Below are 22,341 nucleotides of genomic sequence, written 5' to 3'. Positions count from 1 at the left end.
GGAGAAGTGGGATGCTCTCAGGTGGGAATCCCCTGAGGGGGATGAGTGTTTGCACATTTGTCCAGCAGCTCCTGCCCACGGGAAGGGTGCAAAGGCTCCTACCAGCACCTTGAGCACTGCTCTGTGCCCTATGTACCATCTCCTTACCCCTCCTCTCTGCCTCTGCCTGCTTTGGAAACTGCTTATCACCTGGAATTTATGTGCTATCTGCAATCTGAGGCTTTTCAAGGGGAAAAAAGCCACGTAAGAGAGCATGGAAGAACAGACACAGCTGCAGACCAGGAGTTCATAATGCTCCATCAGGATGCAGTCCCTCCAACTTGCCCCATCTTCTACTGCAAACATGACCCTGGTCCCCGTGCCACATGCAGCAGCCCCAGCTCAGGGCAGAGCTGATGTCAAACCCTCTGCCTCCATCCCTGGGCTCTCCTCTGGGGAGCTGGGACCTCCAGTGCAGGGCGAGGGTAATGGGGATGGAGGAGGAGTTGTGGCCCAACGCTTGCTGCCCGGAAGCCCCAAAAAGCTGCTGGAAGGGCAGAGAGATGCTTGTTACTAAACCAGCCCTGGAACAGCTTTATGGGCCCCACAGCAGCAGCCTGGGGAGGTGTACACCCAGTTCTGTTTGAGCTGGCAGCTGAATCACCTTGTCCCCTTGCTGGCCAGGAGTCCCTTGGTGTCCCAGCTCCAGCAGGACTACAGATGTAACCCCTTGTGTCCCATCCTGGAGCCACACCAGTACAAGGAGCACACAGTCAGGTTCTGTCTGGTGATCCTGATTTTTCCAGCTCTGCTGGGATGATCCCACAGTCCTCCCTCCCTGGCTCTGGTCCCGTGTGTCCAGCTGGGCTATGGCATTGCTCACAGCATGCAGGTCCTGGTCATGCACAGGGATTCTCATGGCACAGCCCCACAGCTGGCAGGGGAGTCCTGAGACAGCTCACAGGAGTGTGTGGATGTGGAGCAGCCAGCAGTGATGGGTAAGGCATAAAATCCCAGGGAGAGGCAGCCCATGGCAGTCCCAGCCCCTTTTATAGCTTCTGCTCTGTGGCCCAACAGGACACACACTTCACAGCTTTATTTATCATAAAAGATCTTTAGGAAGATGAACTCTACCCCAAATCACCCCTTGGCTTTATTTCTGCCCACAGGGACTGTGTCTAACAGGGTGAGGGTACTGCCAGGGCAGCAGGGATGGTTCCAGTTTTTCTGGACAAGGGGACATTCCCAAACCTGGAGGTGAAACACCCCCCCCCTCCCCACACAGAGCCACAGCTGGGAAACTGCAAACCCCAAACTCCATTTCTAGGCAGCTGGATGTCAAACAACCCAGTGTTTATTGCAGTGCTCCTCATTTGCCTCGGGTTTATGGATGTACATTCAGAAACAAAAGCTCTGTGTATCTCAGCTGGACACAGACAGGCTTGAACGATGAACGGCTGATCCGTCGGTGATGGAGTCACCTCCTGGTCCCGAGTGTGGAAGCAAACAGTGCAGCTACCAGCTCAGGATCTCTGTGCATAGAGCTGGAGCCTCAGGCATGAGAAACTCCAGCTCTGCTTTCAAGTATATTTGGTGTGGTGTATCTATCTCTGGCATCACATCTCACCACGGGGAAAAGTCCTGCTGGCCCCAGAGAGCTACATCCCTGGGGTCTGCCCCAGCCTCGGGGGAAGATGACAGGTTTGGGCAGCTGCTGGAGAGATGTGCAAGCTCATTTTGGCTCAATAAGCAGGGAGAAGGCTCTGGGGAGCTCGGGCAGCTCGTATTTACATGGTACCATTAGAAAAAAAACCAGCTTGGACCCCATGAGGTCACCCCGGCTGCACAGAGGGGCCAACAGCTGGTGGAGGTCTGGTGGAGCCAAGGGGTTCCTGATGTTCAGCAGCTGCAGCAGCTGCCCATGGTGCTCCCACACTGTCCCAGTTCCCAGCTTGCAAACCCTCCAGCCAGCTCTTGGCAGGAGGCTGCACCTCAGGCAGCTGCACATCCTAAATAGACCCCTCCAAACCAAACCCACTGCCCAGAGAAGCACACAGTGGTTTAAAGAGGAAAGAAAAATGAAAAAAAAAAAAAAAAGAAAGAAAAAAAGATGCTTGTGGTATGTAAGTCCCACTGCCCTGGGCCAACCATGCTGACTTTGTAAATTCCCCCCCATCCCAAGAAACAGGGCAAGCCCCAAGTGGACACAGGCCCCATCCCTGGCCCTGCAGCACCCAGGGAAGGCACAGGTTCCAAAGCACCAACTCCAGAACCCTCCAGGTCCTGGATACAGGAGGGGTCTGGCTGCCACTGCTGAATTGCATTATTTGTTGGTTATGCAGCTTTAAGTTCACGTCCTTTCGTTGATGGGGGCCCACAGGAGAGCAGAGAGGCAAAACAAAGGTGTGAGCAGGATGCAGGGTGGCAAACCCTGGCCAAGCCCTGGCTGCCACCTCTGCCTGAGGGGTTACATGTCCAAGTAGGGAGTTTTACTGCTGCAGCCAGCAAGTCCTTGGGCCAGGAGGGCAGTGGGATCCTGGACAGCGTGGGCACACACAGCAGTGGGCACAAAAGGCCTCTGTGGTGTCAGCAGTGACATACCCAGCTCATCCCTGGGGTGGCCCAGCACCAGCTCCCACTGGGGACAGCCGGGCTGTGGCTGCCCTGTCCAGTGCCACAGGCAAGGGAGGGTTTGCCAGGCTCTCCCAGCAGCTGGGATGTCTCTCTGAGGCCAGGAGCAGCAGCAGCAGCAGCTTTCTCCTGCCAGACAGGTTGTTGAAGTTCAAGGCCAGACTGCTGCGGGCTCGGAGAAGCAAAAATGAGACAAACAAGGGAGGAAGAGGCTGTGGGCACAGCTATGCTAAAAACACCCCTCTTGGAGCTGCCCCTTGGTTTAAACCCTCCCTTTTTGGTGGCCAACTGCAGCTTCCCAGCAGCGCTGGCTGCTCCCAGAGCTCAGCAGCCCCTGCACTGTCCCCTGGCAGAGAGGGCTGGTCCAGCTGCGTGTGCTGAGACCCCTTTGCACCAGCCAGGCACTGAACACCTCTCTGCAGGGGCCCAGAGCCAGGCGAGTGGGGCTGGCAGCACGCTCTGTCCCCAGACATCCGGAGTGGGACTGTGGCGGAGCAGCAGAACAAACTACCCTGTGATACAGCTCGTGGACACCTCTCATGGGCTCCCGTGCTGGTTTTGGCCAGGGTAGAGTTATTTTTTTTCACAGCAGCTTGTATGGGGCTCTATTTTCTGTGAAGAAAATTAACTCTGCCCTGGCTGAAACCAGCACAGCTCCCCAGCCTTTAACAGCAACATCCCCCAACATCTTCCCTTGCAGCATGTGAGAGCTGCAAACAGCATCCATGGATGTGCTTGTGACAATTCTCCACCAACACAGGGACAGCCTGGACAGCCCCTGCCTGCTCTCTCTGCCCTTCCAGCCACCCCTCTCCCCAGATCCAGGCACTGCTAGGGGAAAGATCTCCTGAGGCAGCCCCTTGGGATGAAATCTTGCAAGGACTAAACAAACCACACTCATGATCCCTGACCATAATGTGGAGGGGAGGATGGAGAGCTGGTCTGTGCCATGCAGTGCACCAGGCAAGGGCAGTGACACGCTGAGGGTGACCTTGTCCATCAGGAACGTTGGGCTGGCCCTGTGGGGGGTGCAGATGCAGCACAGAGACCCCAGGAGGCCAGTGGGAAATGCCCCCCAGCCAGGCTGTCAGGTCCACAGGCACAATCCTGCTGGTGCTCCCTTGTGGCAGGGCTGGGCCGGGGTCTGTTTTTCAAGTCCAGGTGACCGTGGCGCTTCAGCTCACCCTCCTCTTCCTCTCTGCAGCAGGGACAGCGTCTGTCTGTCCGTCCATCCTGGCCTTCAGCAGGACTCCCCAGGGACACAGGCAGGTGGCTGCAGCCCCAGGTGGCCGTGGGGGCTGGTGTTTAGGTGGCCTGGCCAGGTGGAAGGCGTTTGCTGTCCAGAATGGCCTTCCAGTCGTCCGACCAGGAGTGCAGCCGGCGGCTGGGGGGCTTCAGCTGCAGGTGTTTGTTGTGGCAGGCAGTGAAGAGCACGTGCTCCCAGGTGGGGTTCTGCTCTGCCCCTGCAAGGGAAGGAAGGTCAGTGGTCTGGGTCTGGACAGCTCTGTGAGACACTGAAGTTGATCTTACTCCAACATGAAGACCCCAAAGTTACAAAACCCAAACAGCACAGAAAGACCAACACCCTTCCCTGGCTGCCTCCAGCCACTGCTTCACCCTCACCCCTTACCTGTTATATCAGGTCTGTCATCTATAAGCAGATCAGCAGAAACCACAGTCTTATCTCGTGTCAAAACAATCTGCTCAAGAAATTCGGGGCCAAAGTGCTTCTCCACCCAGGCATACTGGAAGGCAAGAGATGGCTGGTGAGCTCAGGGAAGGCTGATGGATGGGGCAGGGGGTGCTTGGTGGAGTGGAAGCAGCCCTGGCCCCCACACAGGGAGGATATCTCTCTTAATAAGTTCATTAGTGGGATGGATTTGGATGCTGCTGGAGTAAAAGTTCTTTGAAAGCCAAGCAGCTTTTGATGTCATGATGAAAGACTAAGACAAGAGCCTCAGTGCATACAAATTGATGGAACAGGTAAATTTTACAGCTAGAGGCATGCAGGGGTCAGACACCTTTCACTGGGCAGCATGGATGGGATGGGGAGCTGGGATTTGGGCCTGCTCACCTTCTCATAAGGGCAGTACCGGTACTTCTTGATTGGGCTCGTGCAGATGAACACATCAGTGCTGCCACAAGGAGAAAAACAGGGGCAGGGTGTCATTCTGGGCCAGAAGAGGCTGCAGCCCAAAGCCAACCATCCACCACACACAGATAAACAGATTTAAGGCATTAATCCCCCATTTCACAGAATCCCACAATCATATTCCCCTTTTCACAGCCTTTGCTGGGAGCAGAGACTGAAGGGAAGAGGCTGCACATGGCTGATGTTCTAGGTGAGTGCTCCAGGAGTCAAAGCCCTCTCTCCCCTCCCTTCCCTGATGGCTGGGAGATATTTATTTTTAATGCTGTTGTTCTGCACTTCTGCCAAGAGGTGGATGTGAAGACACAGCTGCTCCTCTGCCCATCCCCACACGCAGGTTCATACTCACTCTGCCAAATTTGCCATTTGCTTCACAGCTTCCACAGCCCCAGGGAGTGGGTCCAGCTCAATGAAGAAGTTCTTGGATTCCCAGATGCTGATGGCTTTCTCCTGTGAGGGGAAACCAAGCAGTTACTGCACTTCTTGCAATTTTTCCTGCATGTGCATCCTCCTCACCCTTTGCTAGGACAGAGGATGGGACAGGGAGAGCAGTGGGAGCACCACCAGCTCCAGTCCCTCCTGCTCACCCCCCTGCCTCTGTGGGTGCTACTGCTCCCCACCCACCAACCTGCACCCATCCCACACAATTCAGATTGGAGATGCTCTGGAACAAATCAAAAAAAAAAAACCAGGCTCGGTTTTGCCTCTGCAGCCCCACACACAGAGGGAGCTGCACCTTCCTGTAAAGGCAAACACCAGAGATTATCCAGATCCAAACCAAACCCATCCAAAGGGATGGATCCACGTGGATCCAGCTGACATGGCCTGGTGGCCCTGCTCTACCATGATGCTGTTCAGGCACAGGTGCTGTCTGGCCTATTTGTGTCCTTGAGATCACTTAAAATAGCAGCCAGGCTGCTGTCCCAGGAGAAGGTACATTACAGGAGGAACCACATGTCAGGATGAATGCAGATGCTCCTCCTCAGGGAAGCCTGGACAAGGTCTAGCAGGCAAATAGAGCATCTCCAGGCAAGGATTTGAAACACAACATGTAGGACAGCAGCCTGGGTGCACTGGTATGGCACAGGGAGAACACAGAGGAGACCACAGGGAGCAAAACCTTGGGGTGAGGGCAGAGTCCAGGGGCTGCCTGCAATGGGTCCAGCACAGCTTTAAGGAACAGCAGCCCCTGCACTGCCTCAAACAGGTTAACAGCTTGTCAGGTGCCAAGGAAAGCAATTATTTTGCACAAACACCGTGTCCTCGGGGAGGAGAGCTGGGAAGAAGCAGAAGCAGCCCAGCCCCAGTGTTGTGGTGCAGCTGAGGAGCTGCAGATGCAGAAATGCCTCCAGGCTCCACGGCAAGAACAACCATCCTAAAAGTTTGCCACAGGGCCATGCAAACATTCAAACTCCAGTTGCTCTGCCTCAGACTGGGGAGCAGTGATGTTTTATTTTTAAGATATTGTCTGTAGTTACACAAGAGACGCCTGAGAAATGCAGCCGCATGCAGCAGAGCACTTCAAACTGCACTGAAGTGTTTTCTCACAGCAGCACTTCCACAGCTATCTCGCTTCCAATTATGTCAAAAAGCATTTTGCAATCAAGCTTGAGGAGGGGAGAACTAAGCTCAGCTTGAGGAAAAGACCCACTCCACTCCCAGAGCCAGAAAAATTCCCTGTGGCACCATGACCAGCAGATGGAAAAATCCCCCGGGCTGGGAATCCCACCACGTGCCAGGGCAGCCCCTCAGCCCCAGAAGGAATTTCCCTGCCTGTCCAGGGCTCTCCATCCCTCCAGGTCTGTGCGCTGTGCATTGCTGAACTCTCTCCCTTTCAGAGCTGGGACCTGCAGCTCATTGGACTCTTTGGCTCCTATTTTCTGGTCCCTGAAGCAGGTCAGTGGTGCTCTCTGGTCAGAGACTGGAATGGCCCACGTGTCTGTAGCCACAGAGCAGCTCCTACTCACGTCAGCCCTGCCCTGAGACCACGGGGAAAACCAGGACTGCCCTGAGGTCAGATAGTGCCAGTTTTGCTACTTGTTCAGCCCAAGGTTTTGGTGGTTTTACATGATCACAGCAGACACAAGATGAGCTCACTTCATTTAACACATCCAAAGTAGTTACGATCAAGAAAGAAAAAAAATGTTATCATGTGTTAACCCTGCCAAACAGGGGTTTGAGCAGATGCTTTACTGCACAAATGATTGCCTGCACTTCCCTCTCACCACTCCCAGCCAGGAAGGACACTTTATTCCTTCAGCTCATCCAGTTGTTTAGGACTTTGCCCATGGGAGAGCCCTGGACCTTATTCCCACTCCTTTCCCTGTAACCATCATGCTCCTAACAACAGGAACACTTTTATTTACCATAACACATTTCAGCAAGTGCTACTGCAATCCATGGATGAGACCACAGACATCCACTGGGATGGCAAACTTGCAGAGGCAGAAACCAACTCTTTACAGCAGTCAGCCTGTTGCTGAATGCTACATTACAACATTGAGAGAGCTTCTGCTTTTAAGCTTTAATTATTAAACTGAATATAATAATTCCTGGCATGGGAGGGCTTGGGTTGTTTTAATTTTAAGTAAGCCCTCAAACGAAGCATCAATTGCATGGTTTGTTCTGAACTGATCTGCTGCATCCCACCCCTCACATTGCTCTTGAGGAGCTAAATAATCCATCTAGGAATGGTACCAATCCAAATCAGAGCTAGAAAAACCCAGCTTGTATACAATCTGGGGTATTTCAAGACAGATGTTCTGAAATACCCCCTTTCCTTGCATCTGTCACTGTCCAGGCATGCAGAGAAAAAGCCCATCATGTCAGCCTGGTTTAGTGGAAGATGTCCCTCCCCATGGCAGGGGGTTGGAACGAGGTGGTCTTTAGGGTCCTTATCAACCCAACCCAATCTAGGATTCTAAGACACAGACATGCACAAAAAAAAGCCAGATTTCTGGGGGAAAACCCACTGCTGTGTTGCTGTGGGAGCTTTTTGGTGGCCCCCACAGCCCTCCCCAGCACTGGCCTCACAACCTGGGGGTCAGAGGGTCCCTGAGGGGGACAAGCCCATGCGCGGAGCCGGGGGAAGCACAACTCACACTCAGCTCGGGTCCCAGGCGCCCGTACTGCTCCGACACCCAGAAGCCCCTCCGGTCCTCCAGGGCAATGTAGGGCTTGTCGGGGTACCTGGCCCTGAATTTCTTCAGGAAGCCTCCCTCGAAGTCGGCCAGCACCCCGTCCATGTCCACCAGCACCCGCAGAGCCCTGCGGGACCCCGCTGTGGGGCCCAGCCCCCTGCCCAGCCCGGCCAAGGGGCCGCAGCGCCGGGGCCGCAGGTGCAGGAAGCTGCTCAGCAAAATCATCGTGGAGAGGGATTTGGGGAAAGGGATGGGGTATCTGGGGAAAGGGGATGGGGGATTTGGGAAAAGGGATGGGGTATCTGGGGAAAGGGGATGGGGGATTTGGGAAAAGGGATGGGGTATCTGGGGAAAGGGGATGGGGGATTTGGGAAAAGGGATGGGGTATCTGGGGAAAGGGGATGGGGGATTTGGGAAAAGGGGCTCAGGGGAGGGAATGGGAGGCTCAGGGAAGCAGGTTCAGGGCAGGGGATGGGGGTTTGGGGGGGTCAAGGAAAGGGATGGGGGACGTGAACAAGGGGATGGGGGCTCAGAGAAGGGGATGGGGGCTTGGAGGAGGGGAAGGGGACTTGAGGAAGGGGATGGGGGCTTGGGACAGGGGATAGAGCCTTGGAGCAGGGGAAGGGGGCTCAGGGAAGGGGATAGGGGCTTGAGGAAGGGACTGGGGAGCTTGAGGAAGGGGATGGGGCTTCGAGCAGGCGATGGGGCTTCCAAGAAGCAGATGGAGGGCTTGGGGCAGGGGATAGGGGGCTGAGAGCAGGGCTGGGGGGGCTGTCCAAGCAAAGGGGGGGTGCCTCTATTTCAAGCACGCACCGGGGCAGCGGGCAGCCCTGCCAAGCGCATCCCTTTGCAGCACAGGGAAGGAGCGGCTGGGGGGTGCAAGGGGGAGCGGAGGGGCTGCCGGGGGGCGCGGGGGGGATGCAAAGGCCCGTTCTGGCCCCAAGCGCGTCCTCCCCCTCCCCGCCCCATCCCTCCCTGGCAGCGAGCGCGGAGCGGCGGCGGGAGGGCAGCGGGGGCAGCGGGGCCGGTGGCCGGCGCAGAGCTCGCCCCGACCCGGCAGTGCAAAGCCCAGTTCCTCTTCCCGGTGCCTGCCGAGCCCGGAGCGCCGGCACCGCCTTAAAGCGGCACAAGCGCCCTGCGACAGCGCGGCGGCTCCGCCGCCCGCCCGCCTTAAGGCTGCCCCAGCCCCGCTGCCCTTCCCCTGCCTGCCTCAGTTTCCCTCGCTGCCAGCCTTGGGGATAGCCAGTCCCCCGCCCGCTCCCTCCCCATGCCCGTCCCTGCCTGCAGAGGCGGTGGGTACATCTGGGGACACCCGTAAAATGCTGATTTTTCTGCATAAAACGCACTCGTTTCTGACAGTTCTTGCGCCGTGTGACAGCTCTGTCGCCACGCGTGACAGGAACCCTTAAAAGCCAATCCCCGGACCCCAAAGAGGCACGCACTGCACCAAGAAGGGCTCGGTGTTCTGAGCAGACACCAAAAATCCGTTCAAAAAACACTTTGGGGGTTAAAACTGATGAAAAAGAGGGAGTTCTGCAAGTGGTTCTGACAGGATTAGGCAAACACTGAGCTGGGAAATTAAAGTTTCTGCTCGACAGCAATTGTAAGGTTCCAAAATATTTAATTTTTCAAGTCCAGAATGTTTTCAAGTGGAATGTATTTTCTTTGTTTCATAGGGAGGGCAAATTTGCTGTTGGGATCGGGTGACCTGGGGAAGGTCACGCAGGGAAGGAAGGAAGGAAGGAAGGAAGGAAGGAAGGAAGGAAGGAAGGAAGGAAGGAAGGAAGGAAGGAAGGAAGGAAGGAAGGAAAGGAAGGAAAGGAAGGAAAGGAAGGAAAGGAAGGAAAGGAAGGAAAGGAAGGGAAGGAAGGGAAGGAAGGGAAGGAAGGGAAGGAAGGGAAGGAAGGAAGGAAGGAAGGAAGGAAGGAAGGAAGGAAGGAAGGAAGGAAGGAAGGAAGGAAGGAAGGAAGGAAGGAAGGAAGGAAGGAAGGAAGGAAGGAAGGGCTGGACACGATGGTGATCTCAGCTGGGAGGGGAATGAAGTTCAGATCTGTGTTTTGCTTTCACTTGCACCGCAGGCGTTTTGCTTCCTGCAAGGAATGCGATTTCAACACAGCTGGGTGTTCCTGACTAAGCAGGGAGGGAATACATGGAAATTTATGGCTCCCCAGGGCAGTGGTCAGGGCACCGAGCCTGACAGAGTTCAGGGAGCATTTGGAGCTCTCAGGCACAGGGTGGGATTTCGGGCTTGTCCTGCGCAGGGCCAGGAGCCTGACCGGAGGATCCCTGTGGGTCCCTTGCAGCTCTGGACATTTTACGATTCTGTGATCTCCACTCAGGCTTCCATCACCTTCATGAATACTGAACACATTCCCTGCCTGCAACAGCTCCGGGACACGCCGCTGCAGCTCCCGAGGGATGGCAAGCACAGATCCATGGGTTAACCTGAGGGATTCAAACCCCACTCCCTGATACCAGAGCGAACATTCCACGCAACCAGCCCGCCCCTGCGGCCCCGGGCCGAGGGGACGAAAGGGATTAAACCTCTGCTGGTGCAGCGCGGCCATTCGGCTGGGCTTCACCTCCCGGCCACCCGTGTCGGCGAGGGCCCGCTCGCCGCGGGGCCCGCGTGTGGCGGCGGTCCCCGCCGTCGCGACAGGCCGCGTGTCGCCGACTGCTGACGCGCCATGACGTCACCGCCGCGCCCCCCCCCCGGCGCTGCTGAGTCACGGCCCCTCCCGCGCGCCTGACGCGGGCCCGGCGGTTGCCACAGCGACCGCGGCTCTCGCGAGAGGCGGCGGGCGGCGCGCGGCCCCCGCGGCGGGCCCTCATTGGCGGGCGGCGGGCGGCGGCTCCCGGCGCGCGCCGCTCCCCCCCCCCCGGCCCGCCCCGCCCCTCGGCGCGCGCGGCCGCGGCGCGAGCCGCCAAGATGGCGTCGGCCCTGGAGCAGTTCGTCAACAGCGTCCGGCAGCTCTCGGCCCAGGGTGAGGGGGACGGGGCCGGCCGGGGGCACCGGGAGGACGGGGCGGGCCCGCGGGGCCGAGGGAGGACGGCGAAGACCGAAGGAGCTCGTCAAACCGCGCGGGTGACGGCGCGGCGGGCCGGGGCCTGCCCGCTCGCACGGCGCTGCCTCAGGCGCGGGTCCGGGCTGCTGCACCCCCGGGGCGGCGGGGGCCGTGCCGGGGTTAGTTCGGGACAGCTCCGGAAGGATCCTGGCGGTGTGGCAGGGCACGAAGGGCCGGCGGTGCTCTCACGGAGCTCTCCCAGGGGGTGGTTTCGGTAGCGGAGCCCGCACCGGTGATCCTGCCAAAATCTGAGCCTTTAAAACAGGGGGAGGAGCGAGCATCGCTAGGGCTTTAAATGGGATTGTGCGGCCCAGCCTGTCACCTCCCTAATGAACAGACTGGTTGTGATAAGTGTGGTTTAAAATGTTTTTCTGAATTGTCCAAGTGTCCGTTCTCTACGTTTGCAAGCAGAGCATGGACAGAGAGTCCCGCCCCACCACGGAACTGTGTGACAGATCTGACACTGTACCCACGTGTCCACAAAGGGTTTTAATAATCACAGTTAGAATTCCTCAGTGTTACTGCCAAACTCCTAATTTTACTCTGTGTGGGCGCAGCGTTTCCTGGTTCTTGAACTTTCCCTGTGTGTTGATGCTCTGTGAAATGTCTTCTGACTGGTCTCTGCCTGGGATGTTTCCTCCCAGAAGCTGATCAAAAATTGATGTTTCCCACCATGGCCTCGGGTGTTTTATACATTGCAGTTCTTGGGTTGAGCTCCAGCTTTCTCCTACTCCGGTTTCACATAATAAATACAAAGTATTTCTGCTTTAGAGACAATTTATACCTGCAGGGTGTGGGTGCAAACCAGATGTACAGTACAGATCCAGTACAGATCTTTGTACTCCTGGAGCTGAGCTGGAGAAGTTTCTGTCACAGAGTTTTGGGGATGCAGAAGGCTCAAGGGGAGACTGGTTGGCTTTATGGAAGCTCCCCCATTAGGGATGAGCCAGGGAGATGTTCCCTGTGAGAAAGTCCCCAGCACAGTAAGGGCATGGACTTGTTGGAGCAAGTCCAGATGAGGCCACTAAGATGATTGGAGGGATGGAGCTTTGAGGAAAGGCTGTGAGAATCTGGATTGTTCAGCCTGGAAAAAAGAGAAGGCTCTGGAAAAATTGTGGCCTTCCAGGATCTGGAGGGAGCTACAGGAAAGATGAGGAGAGACTATTTATAAGGGCTTGGAGGGCTAGGAAAGGGGGAATGGCTTCATAATAATCAGAGAGTAGGGTTAGACTGAATATTAGGAAAGAATTCTTCCCTGTGAGGGTGGGCAGGCCCTGGCACAGAACTGCCAGAGCAGCGGTGGCAGCCCCTGGATCCCTGCAAGTGTCCATGGCCAGGCTGGACAGAGCTTGGGGCAACCTGGGATAGTGGGAGGTGTCCCTGCCGTGGCAGAGGATGGAATGAGATGATCTTTGAAGTTCCTTCCAACCCAGACCCTTCTGGGATTCTGTGAAAGCAAATCCAGAGCCAACAGCTGGACGTGAGAGCACTCAGGAGCAATGTGTGTGTACTTGTGCTGGTTCCTGGCTGGCATTTGGCCACCTGGGAGGTGACAGAAAGGGACATTTAGTTGGGCCTGGTACTGGAATTTCTGCTTAGACTGTAAATTGTTTGGTGTACGTGTGTGGGTAGAGGGGTAGATCACAGAATCCCAGAATGGTTTGGGTTGGAAGAAACCTTAAGGGCCATCTCTTTCCAACCCTTGCCATGGACAGGGGCACACTCCACTAGACCAGTTTGCTCAGAGTCATTTTGGGGTTTACTTTATTTTGTTTTGTAGAAGGGGTGGATTTCTGGAATAGGGAGGACAGCAGAACTAGGGTTTTGCAGTGCCTGAGCACCATGATCAAAGCACAGAGTTTTACAAGCCCCATTCCTTCCCATGCTTATGTCTTTTTTAAATTCCATATGGAGGAGAATGGTTCTGGGCTCTGGTCTCCCATTTGGAATTCTGCTCCCTCTGTCACTACAAAACTAACATTTAATTGCTAGAATTTCCCTGCTTTTCCTTTCTCAAAGAAAAGACCAGAGACCTGAGGGTAGTGTAAATCTCTGTGAATGGAGGAACTATTCCTCATTTTATGGAGACTTTTGTTAAGGGTGAGAGAACCTCTGTAATTTCTCTCTAATCTGCAAGGATTGAACATTGAAACAATACTCTGCTTCAGAAGGACGTAGTTTGAATTCATTCAGTTAATTGCTGGGGAGGAAGAGTTTGAAAGCAGCGCATGGGAATGGATCTGCTTTCTTTTATAAGGGTTTTGGGGCTTGCCATACCTTCCTCATTCAAAGTAGTCACTTTTCATGCTGTGCACATAGCACACAGCATATAGAATAACATTGTAGTGTTAATTGTACAAAGTAAATTTTAGGACAGGTTTTTAAATACTTTTGTTGTAGGTACTTAATTGTAACTTTAATGTCTACTTCAAAAAAAAATGCTTATGAGCAGACCTGAAAGTTGGGTAGTGCTTGAGGACTAGCCAGGAACAAGCTCTGGTATTTATTTTATATTAAAAAAATATGGTGGGCAGAAAATTAATGCTTGTTTTATTAAAGAAAATTAAAACTTGGGGTGATACTATTATTTCCTCTGTTACATGAGGAAGCAGGGAGGTGTGGGAATGGGTGAAAGTACTCTAATTAGGCTTTGACAACAACGTTTTTTATTTTTCAGGGCAAATGACCCAGCTTTGTGAACTGATCAATAAAAGTGGAGAGCTGCTAGCAAAAAATCTTTCCCATCTGGATACAGTGCTTGGTGCCCTGGATGTGCAGGAACACTCACTAGGCGTTCTTGCTGTCTTGTAAGTGTTGCTTGCTTTTAAGTAAATACTAAAACTTCAGGCAATGGGCTGAACTGTCAGACAAGCAAAGCTTTTTGTTCTGGCACTGGCACAAGTTGCCTGGAGAAGCTGTGCCTGCCCCATCCCTGGGAGTGTCCAAGGCCAGCTTGGACAGAGCTTGGAGCAGCCTGGGATATTGGGAGGTGTCCCTGCCCATGACAGGGATTGGAACTGGATGGACTCTGAGGTCCATTCCAACCCAAACCATTCTGGGATTCCATGATAAGTGTTTTTCCATATGCGTTCAGAAAAAATATGTAGAATGAGCTTTTAAAACTTTATTTTCAGGGCATATTTTCACTGAAATGTAAGCATGGAGCAAGATGTTTTATTCCAGTCAGAAACAAGCTTTTATCATGGGTCTTGAATGTTTGTCTGTAGACAGCACCGGGGCTCTTGCTGCTGTCTGGAGTTTAAGATAAAATTGAGTTGCCTTGGGGATGCTGAACTAAGGTGAAGATATTTAGTTCCAACTGGCTGTATCTGACGTCCAGTGAACTATCTGCAGGTTTCACTGCTATTTTAAAATTCTCTTAAGGGAAAGATCAGAATTCTAGCACTTGCTCTACTACTCTTTCAAAACAAAATACTGATAATACTGAAAATTGTCTTTGCCACTGTAGTTTGCACTAAATTGATAATTATGTTGTGCATTAAAAGGTGTTTTCAGATGTTGTGCAACTACTGGAGAAATCCTATGCTGTGTCTTATAAGCACTTAGGATTTGTTTGCAAGCATCTACATGCAGAGACTTCACAATGAAAATGAATCTTTTTTTATGAACCTCCAAGCAATAAATGCTAAACCTTTTGTTTCTTTGTTTCAGGTTTGTGAAGTTTTCTATGCCCAGCATCCCTGACTTCGAAACGTTATTCTCACAGGTGCAGCTTTTTATCAGCACTTGCAATGGAGAACACATTAGATATGCAACAGACACTTGTAAGTTAAGCCTAATTTCAGACTTGATATATTTTTGGATAGTTTGGTAATACTGATTTTTTTCACTGAGGTGTTTTTCTTGTTTGTTTTTTACTGTGTCTAGTTGCTGGCCTGTGCCACCAGTTAACAAATGCCCTTGTGGAGAGAAAACAGGTGAGCAAGTACCATCTAGTACAAATGGGTTACTCCATACCCAAGGCTTAAAAGGGGGTGTTACCAGCCTCTTACTCCATAAAGATTTGCCACTAACGTTCTATGCAGCTCTCTAAATGTTAAGTTTTCTGAAAGGTAATGAACCAAATTCAAAATTCTAAGATTTCTCCAAGGAAAACCTAAGGAAGATAATTTTTGGGGGAGAAAAGTCACCTAAAAATATGTTCTCCCACACAAAATAGGAGATCTGTAGTACCATGAGTGTTCTTCACACAATGCATGAGTAGAGGAGGGAGCTGCAAGGGTTATTAGCACTGCTGAGTCATTGATTTTAGTTTCAGTGTTACTCTCACTGGTGTTACATAATGTTCTTAATGAAATGCCTTAAAATATGCAGGAAACTTGATTAACAGATACTTGGCCAGTGGTTTTGTTGCTAAAATCCTGACTTTTCCAGGCCACTTTGGTGAAGTCTAGCCTGAGACAGACCAGATTGATCTCTACTTCTAGGTAGCGTGAAGTGAGAACCTAGTCTGTAGTATTTGTTGGGAGTTTGGATGGATTCATGGAGTCAAGGAAGGTTTTTTATTGATACAGATTACTGTGTTCCTGGTGAGATTGGCTTTGTGGAGCAGAACTGAGGACTTTATCAGGAGAAATTGGATAGCCAAGGTTAATTTTATTTTCCAAGAGACTGCGATATCCTACAAAAAGGGAACCTCAAGTTAACTATTACTTAATGGAACCTGTCAATTAGTGTTATTTTTCATTTGTAAGTGTCAACATAAGATCCAATGTGCTGCCATCTATGAGAAATTATCTGAAAGAGATGTAATTTCTGACAGCCCCTGCGAGGAATTAGCATTCTCAGACAAGCCATAGACAAGATGCAGATGAACACAAACCAGCTGACCTCAATACACGCAGATCTCTGCCAGGTAAGGGGATCACAAGGGCTTTTTGTAAGAATAAAAGCTTATAAAATATCTATAAAACTTCAAGGAAATGCATGTTTGCACATTTCAGCGTACGAATGGATTTTCAACTGGATTTTTGTTTGGTTTGTTTTTTTCCCAGTATTAAATAATATGATGTACTGAAGTAAAATCCAAATCTGATATACAGATTAAGCATTAATTTTAAATGTTCAGTGCATGTCCTCAGATCTTTGGTTTTGTTGATGACTTCAAAAGTCCTTTGACATCCCTTCTCTCTGGGCTGAAAGTCACGCTGAACTTATCTTGGGTGGTATCAGTGTAATATCCAGCTACTGTCTGCTCAAGTCTGACAAAAGACATGTTTGTCTTGGTGTCTTTGGCCTGGATTTGTATTTCTGTCTCATTCTTGGCTCCTGGGATTTAGGGTTGGACAGGAATGTTCAGAGCAATATTTAGTGCTGCCAGCACAGTAGTCTGGCAGTCCTGGAGTTTCAAACAGCTTTGTCAGAGTTTAATTTCTTTAGGAGTCAGACAATTTTATAACAGTTCATATCTGTGTTAAAGATTTTCAACTTGTGTTATTCCACTACTGACATGCTCTGTTTTTTAACTCGTGGGAGAGTGATATTTATGCAGTAGTACTAACTAATTTAATTTCAATTCCTTCTCATGGAAACTTGAATGGAAATGGCTAATTTATGAAAACTTGATTTATTTTCTTGTAGCTCTGTTTGTTAGCAAAATGCTTTAAACCTGCCCTCCCGTATCTAGATGTGGACATGATGGATATTTGTAAAGAGAATGGGGCATATGATGCGAAGCACTTTTTATGTTACTACTACTATGGTGGGATGATATACACTGGGCTAAAGAACTTTGAAAGAGCACTCTACTTTTATGAACAGGTAACTTGAAATGAAGCCGTAAGTCTGAAGTGTGATGTCTGGAAAGTCAGAAGTAGATGTGTAATAGTGCTGAGAAAACACAGCACCTTTGAACTGGCACAAGAAGGCTGTCTTTGGAGGTGTTTTCCTTTAACAAAGTCTCTCACAGCCTTATTGCACCATAAAGCTGTGCAGCTCAAAGAGTGATGTTAAATTTATCTCAATATAAATATTTTTCAGCTGCCTGCTTGAAACTGCAGCACAGAAACAGGTTATGGGCTGACACATGGTTGCATGTCCTTAAAAAATAGTCCTTAAAAAATAAGGCCTTTGCTACTTTTATGAGAGGAGTGATACTTCTTCAATGCTGTTATAGTATTTGCTGGTTTTGCTTTGTCTGGGAAGGAAATAAAAATAGTAAAATTAGGAAAATCTTGTGTATGAGGGAAATGCTGTGAAATGTGCAAAACAAATTGGTGCAGCATTTTTTTTTTTTTTGGTAAATGAGGGTCAGCTCTTGAGTCGTTCCAGTATCATAGTGAACTAAAATCCTTTTTCCCTATTCTGCAGACCTCTGACAATGTAATAGCTTTATAAAACCTCTTTGAGGGTCTGTGTAAATCCAGGTTCACGGGTAGCTACAGGTGATTTCTGGTACAACTTTAGATATATTCCAAGGAAGGAAGTTTTGATTCTATCTGAGCAGATCTATTTTAAGACAGGCACCACTGTAATGTGATATGTTTTGAGTAGCTTGTATAAAATTTCCTTTCTTTTGCATATATCTGGATAATTAATTTTGACAGAAGTTAGTTAAGCTTCAGCACTCAAAGGAGAATTTCATATGTCACTGTATCCTTTCTCCATGCAGCTTGCAATTGAGTTTTTTATTAATGCAGTAACTACCAGGATCTACCAGTAAGCAGACTAAATTTCTGTTCCATTTCTTTCTCTCTTGCTTAGGCAATAACTACTCCAGCCATGGCAGTCAGTCATATTATGTTGGAATCATATAAAAAGTATATCCTAGTTTCTTTGATACTGCTTGGTAAAGTTCAGCAGCTACCAAAATACACTTCCCAGATAGTTGGTAGATTCATTAAGGTAAGTATTGCAAATGCATCTAAATAAAAGATCAACAAATCTGAATTTGTAAATGTGTAACAGTGGAAAGTGTCCCTGTCCATGGCAGGGGTTTGGAGTAAGATGAACTTGAAGGTTCCTTCAACCCAAACCATTCTATGATTGTATGATGTCAGTGATACAGGTTTTTAAAATCTGGGAAAAATTCAGTGTTGAATAGTACTAATCAGTATTCCTTTCACTGATACTGCACATTCCTTTATAGCTTTTTATGTTAAAATTTAAAAAATACTTAGATTTCAATTGACTTTCAAGCTGCAGTGTCATTATGAAAAGATTTGACCTGTAACTTCATCTGATTGAAGCACAAAATGCTAAACAGTTTATTCCCAAACCCCAGCTTTTTAAAGAATAAAAGCTTCTGAAAAAACTGTGAGCTTGGAGTCCGTAAGCATTTGGATTAGGAGGTGTAGGGTGGGAGACAAAACTGCTACTGAGACAGTTCTGATCCGAAGTAACACACTTCTAAAGTTAGTTCTTATTTAACACCGAGTTTGTTGATTTACGACCAAAATTCTAGAGAGTTCCAAAATTCTTCTAACTTCAGAGACTAATAAAAAAAAGCTGAAAACATTTTAAGGTAGTTTAGGTGAACTGGTTTCACCCTCTGAGTCTCTGCTGTCGATGCTGTGACCTGAAGTGGTCAAGGATGGATGTCTTAGAGGACAGAGGCAATACTTACCTCAGCTGGTCAGTTGAGAGAGTTGTTTCACACTGCTGTAAGTAAAGCTGTCACACAGAAGTCCTGGAATGATGTTTATTAAATGTTACACTGCAGTAATACAGATTTTAGTGTGTGAGGGTCTGTCATTGCCATAAAGCCATGTATAGGCACTCTGTCTTTTTTATGAGAAATGCCCAAGCTGCTTAGATTTACTTCAATGCCTGCATGGCTTCTAATGTTGGAGCACTGAATAGGTTTTGTGAGGCTGGGTGAACACTCTGTTCTTCAAGAAGGGTTCTCATTTTTCTAATTGCAGCCTCTTAGCAATGCTTACCATGAATTAGCACAAGTTTATTCAACCAATAAACCCTCGGAGCTTCGAAATCTGGTGAACAAACACAGTGAAACTTTCACAAGAGATAACAATATGGGGCTGGTTAAGCAATGCTTGTCATCTCTCTACAAAAAGAATATTCAGAGGCTAACCAAGGTAAGAGAAACTGTGAACAGTTTTCCCCTGTGAGAGTGTATTTCTGAAATATATTCAATTTAGAGCTAAATTATAACATAGTAACGTGGCAGAGAAATTACTTAAGCTGACATTTGTGTCTGAAACAAAGGAGACTAGAATGCTCTGTACAGGAAAACAAATCAGTTGGCTGCTTATGCATTATTTAAAAGGTGATTCAATCTGTCTGTCAGAGGTGTTTGCCCGTGGGGTTTTCATAGGTAATCAAAAAAGTGAGTGCTGCAATCCAGTGACCTTGATCCCTATTCAAAAAATAAGAAAACTGAACTTTACAGGCCACTTCATTAGAAAGGAGGGAGTAAATAGGAGAGATTTTGTAAGTGTCTGAAATAAAAGGAAAAACAGAAGCACTGAAGTGATTTGCTCCTTCAGCTGAGAGATCAGATTAATCCTGAAAGGTAATTGGGGAAAGCAGGTTTTTTTGCAAGCTCAAACCATATTTGTTGCAGTAGAAAAAATCTCATAAGGAGCTTAGTATATGCATCTCTTGAAGGAAATTCAAGGGGCGGAGTGTCACTTTTTTTTGTGTAAAAAGGTGAGAGAAAGAGGTTGGACATGGTCAGGACTGTCTGGTGTAGAATGAAATTGCAGGAATGAGTAATGATCCCCACGTGCTCAGTGTAACTAATGTCTGGAGGAAGAACTGACTCACTCTCACTCTTCAATAATTGTGTGTTCCACTTGTTCCTTCCCATCAGACTTCCACAATCAGGTTACATAGGCCATGAAGCATCAACAAGAAAATCCTTGACATCCAGTTTTAACACTTCAAAACTTTCTAAATTTCAGACGTTTTTAACATTGTCATTACAAGACATGGCAAGTCGAGTGCAGCTGTCGGGGCCCCAAGAAGCAGAAAAATACGTCCTCCACATGGTAAGACCTCTGACTTGGGGAAGCTATCCCAAAATTAGTGTTTGGGTTGGCAGTACACATCCTGAGCAGCTCTTCTTCAGGGTGGAGGAAATGCTGCCAGTCTGCTGTGGTGTTAAGACTGTTCTCAAAAAATCTAAAAAGATTGTAAGATAAGGCATGAATCGTGTTTTGGGGAAGCTGTGGGAAATAAAAGCAACCAAGTTAAAGACAATTCCACAAAGAGTCTGTGTGTTGTAGTTACCTGAAATTCTGTTCTTGGTGATAACTTCTATTAAACCCTCTGTCATTTCAGATAGAAGATGGTGAAATCTTTGCAAGTATTAATCAGAAAGATGGTATGGTCTGTTTCCATGATAATCCTGAAAAATATAACAATCCAGCTATGCTTCATAACATTGATCAGGAGGTAAATCTTTTACTGCTTTTGGAATTCTTAGCAAAGAACCTTAGACTGTAATCAGAGAGGTGCTGGCAGAAGCCAGTGTAGTAACTTAGATACAGAGAGTGAGGACTGTAAATCACTGTATTACTATTTCACAGTATTTTCATGGGTTTTAGATTAATACTCTCTCTCAGTGTATTCCCTGTTTTGTCCTGCACAGCTTGAGCTGTTTCAGGAGACTGACTGCTTGCTGTTGGTGATGGGAAGATCCTTGAATGGATTAGAAAGATTGTTTTTAGAGTTTTAAACTTGAAGGATCACTTCCATTGGCTCTCAATAACCTGCCTGTAGGTTAAGGTGGTTGAGCCTCAGGGGACTGGCTATCAGTGGCCTTAAAAAGGGCTATTAGGAAGACACGGATCAAACGAAAGGAATAAAAAATGGTCTGGCACTTTTGTTTGGGAGGTGAGGGATGAGAACATTTTGATGTGGAACTTTAGTGGTGGCAAAAGTTATTTGTTCTACATGGCACAGCTGTGAAATGTGGGGAAGATCAGGTACAAGCTGGACAAAGTAATCAATTTCATGCCTATTTTTAAGATGCTGAAATGTATAGAGCTTGATGAACGACTGAAAGCCATGGATCAAGAGATCACTGTGAACCCTCAGTTTGTGCAGAAGGTAATGGATTTAATGTCTTGTCAGAGTATGTAAGAGATTCATTCGGTGCAGCGAGTGTGTTGTACTGAATGTCAGTATTTACAGTGTTGTTATTATACATTATTAATAATATGTGCATAAACATCATGACACATTGTAAAAATAATTTATTAATTTTGAAGGTGCTTTTCCCTAATTAATCCTGCAGTGATTTCAACCAGAAAATTAAGTGCATGTTATTTCATAGGCACTTTATTTTCCTCCCTGCTCACTTCAAAGAAATGTCATTCTCAAGCCTGCAGACCTGTTTCTGAACAGAACTAACTCTCTCCCTTTCAGAGTATGGGCTCTCAAGAAGATGACTCAGGGACCAAACCATCCAGTTATTCTTGAAATTAATGTTGCTCACCACTCCGCTTTCAAGTAAAAGCTTATGAAAGAATCACACCTGGAACAGGGCATTGAGGAGTTCCACAAAGAGAGCAGAGAGAACTGAGCTTTGCTTTTCACCTGGACATTAAGAAAATAAAAGAACACCCTCTCAGTACTGTATAATATCAGAAGTATTCTCTGCAAAGAAAAAGGAAATCTCAAAAGAAACTTGAAAGTCTGTTGTGGATTTATTTATCTTCAGATTAACATTGTTAATGCATTAAATAATCTACCTTTTGTTTAAAGGGTTTGAATGTTGCCGTGTTTCTGTAGCAGTCCTTCTCTTCTGCAAAAGAAAGTGTTATTCAGGGAAGAATACAAACTAGTGTTGGTTCACTTATAATTATTGGTTCATTATTCTGTATTTAAAGTTGGCTCAAAGTGCAGATTTTTATTATATGTGTGGTGGGGGCAGAGGGGTGGAGTTCAAGCAAATCATAATGTAGGGAATTTGCATATGCCCAGTGTAGCTGGTGCTGTCTGTTAAATGAGGAAATAAGAACTGTTCTTCCCAAAAGGATGAGGATATCAACTTGTCCTTGTAAGGAAGTTTGCTGCAAAGTAAGACTCATATAAGGAAAACATACGTGACAGCTCTTTATGATTTTAAGTTTCTGTTGCAAAATATCTGCTAATATTATTTGCTCTTTGATGAAACTTATTAGACCTAAACACAAGGATATTTGGAAAACATTGGTGTGCTGGAGGATTCTAGATAGGAAGTTGTTTACACTGAAAGAAATTTAAATGTTTGTTCCTGTGCAACTGGCATGAAGGTATTCAACAGACTGATAGTTTCTTTGGTGGAAAGCAGTATTTCTGTATGGAACATAAACAGAATTCTATACAGCTCTCAAAATGCAGGATTTTATTCAGATATAATGTGTTGGAATGGTACCTGGTTTTTAATTTACTATTTTAAACTTTAAAA

At 48.4% G+C, this 22,341-nt stretch overlaps 2 protein-coding genes across 3 annotated transcripts; one reads left to right on the top strand and one right to left on the bottom strand.

Moving 5' to 3' along the window:
* Positions 1–1,315: 1,315 nt before the first annotated feature.
* On the bottom strand, positions 1,316–8,189 carry NT5M (5',3'-nucleotidase, mitochondrial). Its single transcript, XM_068207192.1, has 5 exons — positions 7,861–8,189; positions 5,109–5,209; positions 4,685–4,745; positions 4,241–4,355; positions 1,316–4,073 (listed from the first exon to the last, which is right to left on the bottom strand). The coding sequence occupies exons 1-5, from the start codon at positions 8,122–8,124 to the stop codon at positions 3,916–3,918; spliced, it is 699 nt and encodes a 232-aa protein (XP_068063293.1). The 5' UTR covers positions 8,125–8,189; the 3' UTR covers positions 1,316–3,915.
* A 2,586-nt stretch (positions 8,190–10,775) lies between these two features.
* Positions 10,776–21,655, top strand: COPS3 (COP9 signalosome subunit 3). Of its 2 annotated transcripts, XM_068207205.1 has the most exons (12): positions 10,776–10,883; positions 13,642–13,771; positions 14,637–14,749; positions 14,853–14,902; positions 15,748–15,840; positions 16,566–16,745; positions 17,688–17,828; positions 18,848–19,021; positions 19,850–19,936; positions 20,229–20,342; positions 20,919–20,999; positions 21,318–21,655. In XM_068207205.1, the coding sequence occupies exons 1-12, from the start codon at positions 10,829–10,831 to the stop codon at positions 21,369–21,371; spliced, it is 1,272 nt and encodes a 423-aa protein (XP_068063306.1). In that variant the 5' UTR covers positions 10,776–10,828; the 3' UTR covers positions 21,372–21,655. The 2 variants fall into 2 exon arrangements, with proteins under 2 accessions (XP_068063306.1, XP_068063307.1); XM_068207206.1 differs by lacking the exons at positions 10,776–10,883; positions 13,642–13,771; positions 14,637–14,749 and having other exon boundaries at positions 14,874–14,902; positions 15,680–15,840.
* The last annotated feature ends 686 nt before the right edge of the window (positions 21,656–22,341 follow it).

This window comes from Anomalospiza imberbis, chromosome 16 (genome assembly GCF_031753505.1).
Source record: "Anomalospiza imberbis isolate Cuckoo-Finch-1a 21T00152 chromosome 16, ASM3175350v1, whole genome shotgun sequence".
NCBI classification, from domain to species: domain Eukaryota; kingdom Metazoa; phylum Chordata; class Aves; order Passeriformes; family Viduidae; genus Anomalospiza; species Anomalospiza imberbis.
Note: the sequence above shows the minus strand (reverse complement) of the source record. Positions and strands in the feature narration are given on the sequence as shown.

Excerpts from the sequence above, each read along its gene's own strand:
- COPS3 (XM_068207205.1), top strand. The coding sequence starts at position 10,829 with ATGGCGTCGGCCCTGGAGCAGTTCGTCAACAGCGTCCGGCAGCTCTCG. Across the intron at positions 19,937-20,228 it reads AAAAATACGTCCTCCACATG|ATAGAAGATGGTGAAATCTT; the intron begins GTAAGACCTCTG and ends CTGTCATTTCAG. Across the intron at positions 21,000-21,317 it reads ACCCTCAGTTTGTGCAGAAG|AGTATGGGCTCTCAAGAAGA; the intron begins GTAATGGATTTA and ends TCTCCCTTTCAG.
- NT5M (XM_068207192.1), bottom strand. The coding sequence starts at position 8,124 with ATGATTTTGCTGAGCAGCTTCCTGCACCTGCGGCCCCGGCGCTGCGGC. Across the intron at positions 4,746-5,108 it reads CAAATGGCAAATTTGGCAGA|CACTGATGTGTTCATCTGCA; the intron begins GTGAGTATGAAC and ends TCCTTGTGGCAG. Across the intron at positions 4,074-4,240 it reads TGACAGACCTGATATAACAG|GGGCAGAGCAGAACCCCACC; the intron begins GTAAGGGGTGAG and ends CTTCCCTTGCAG.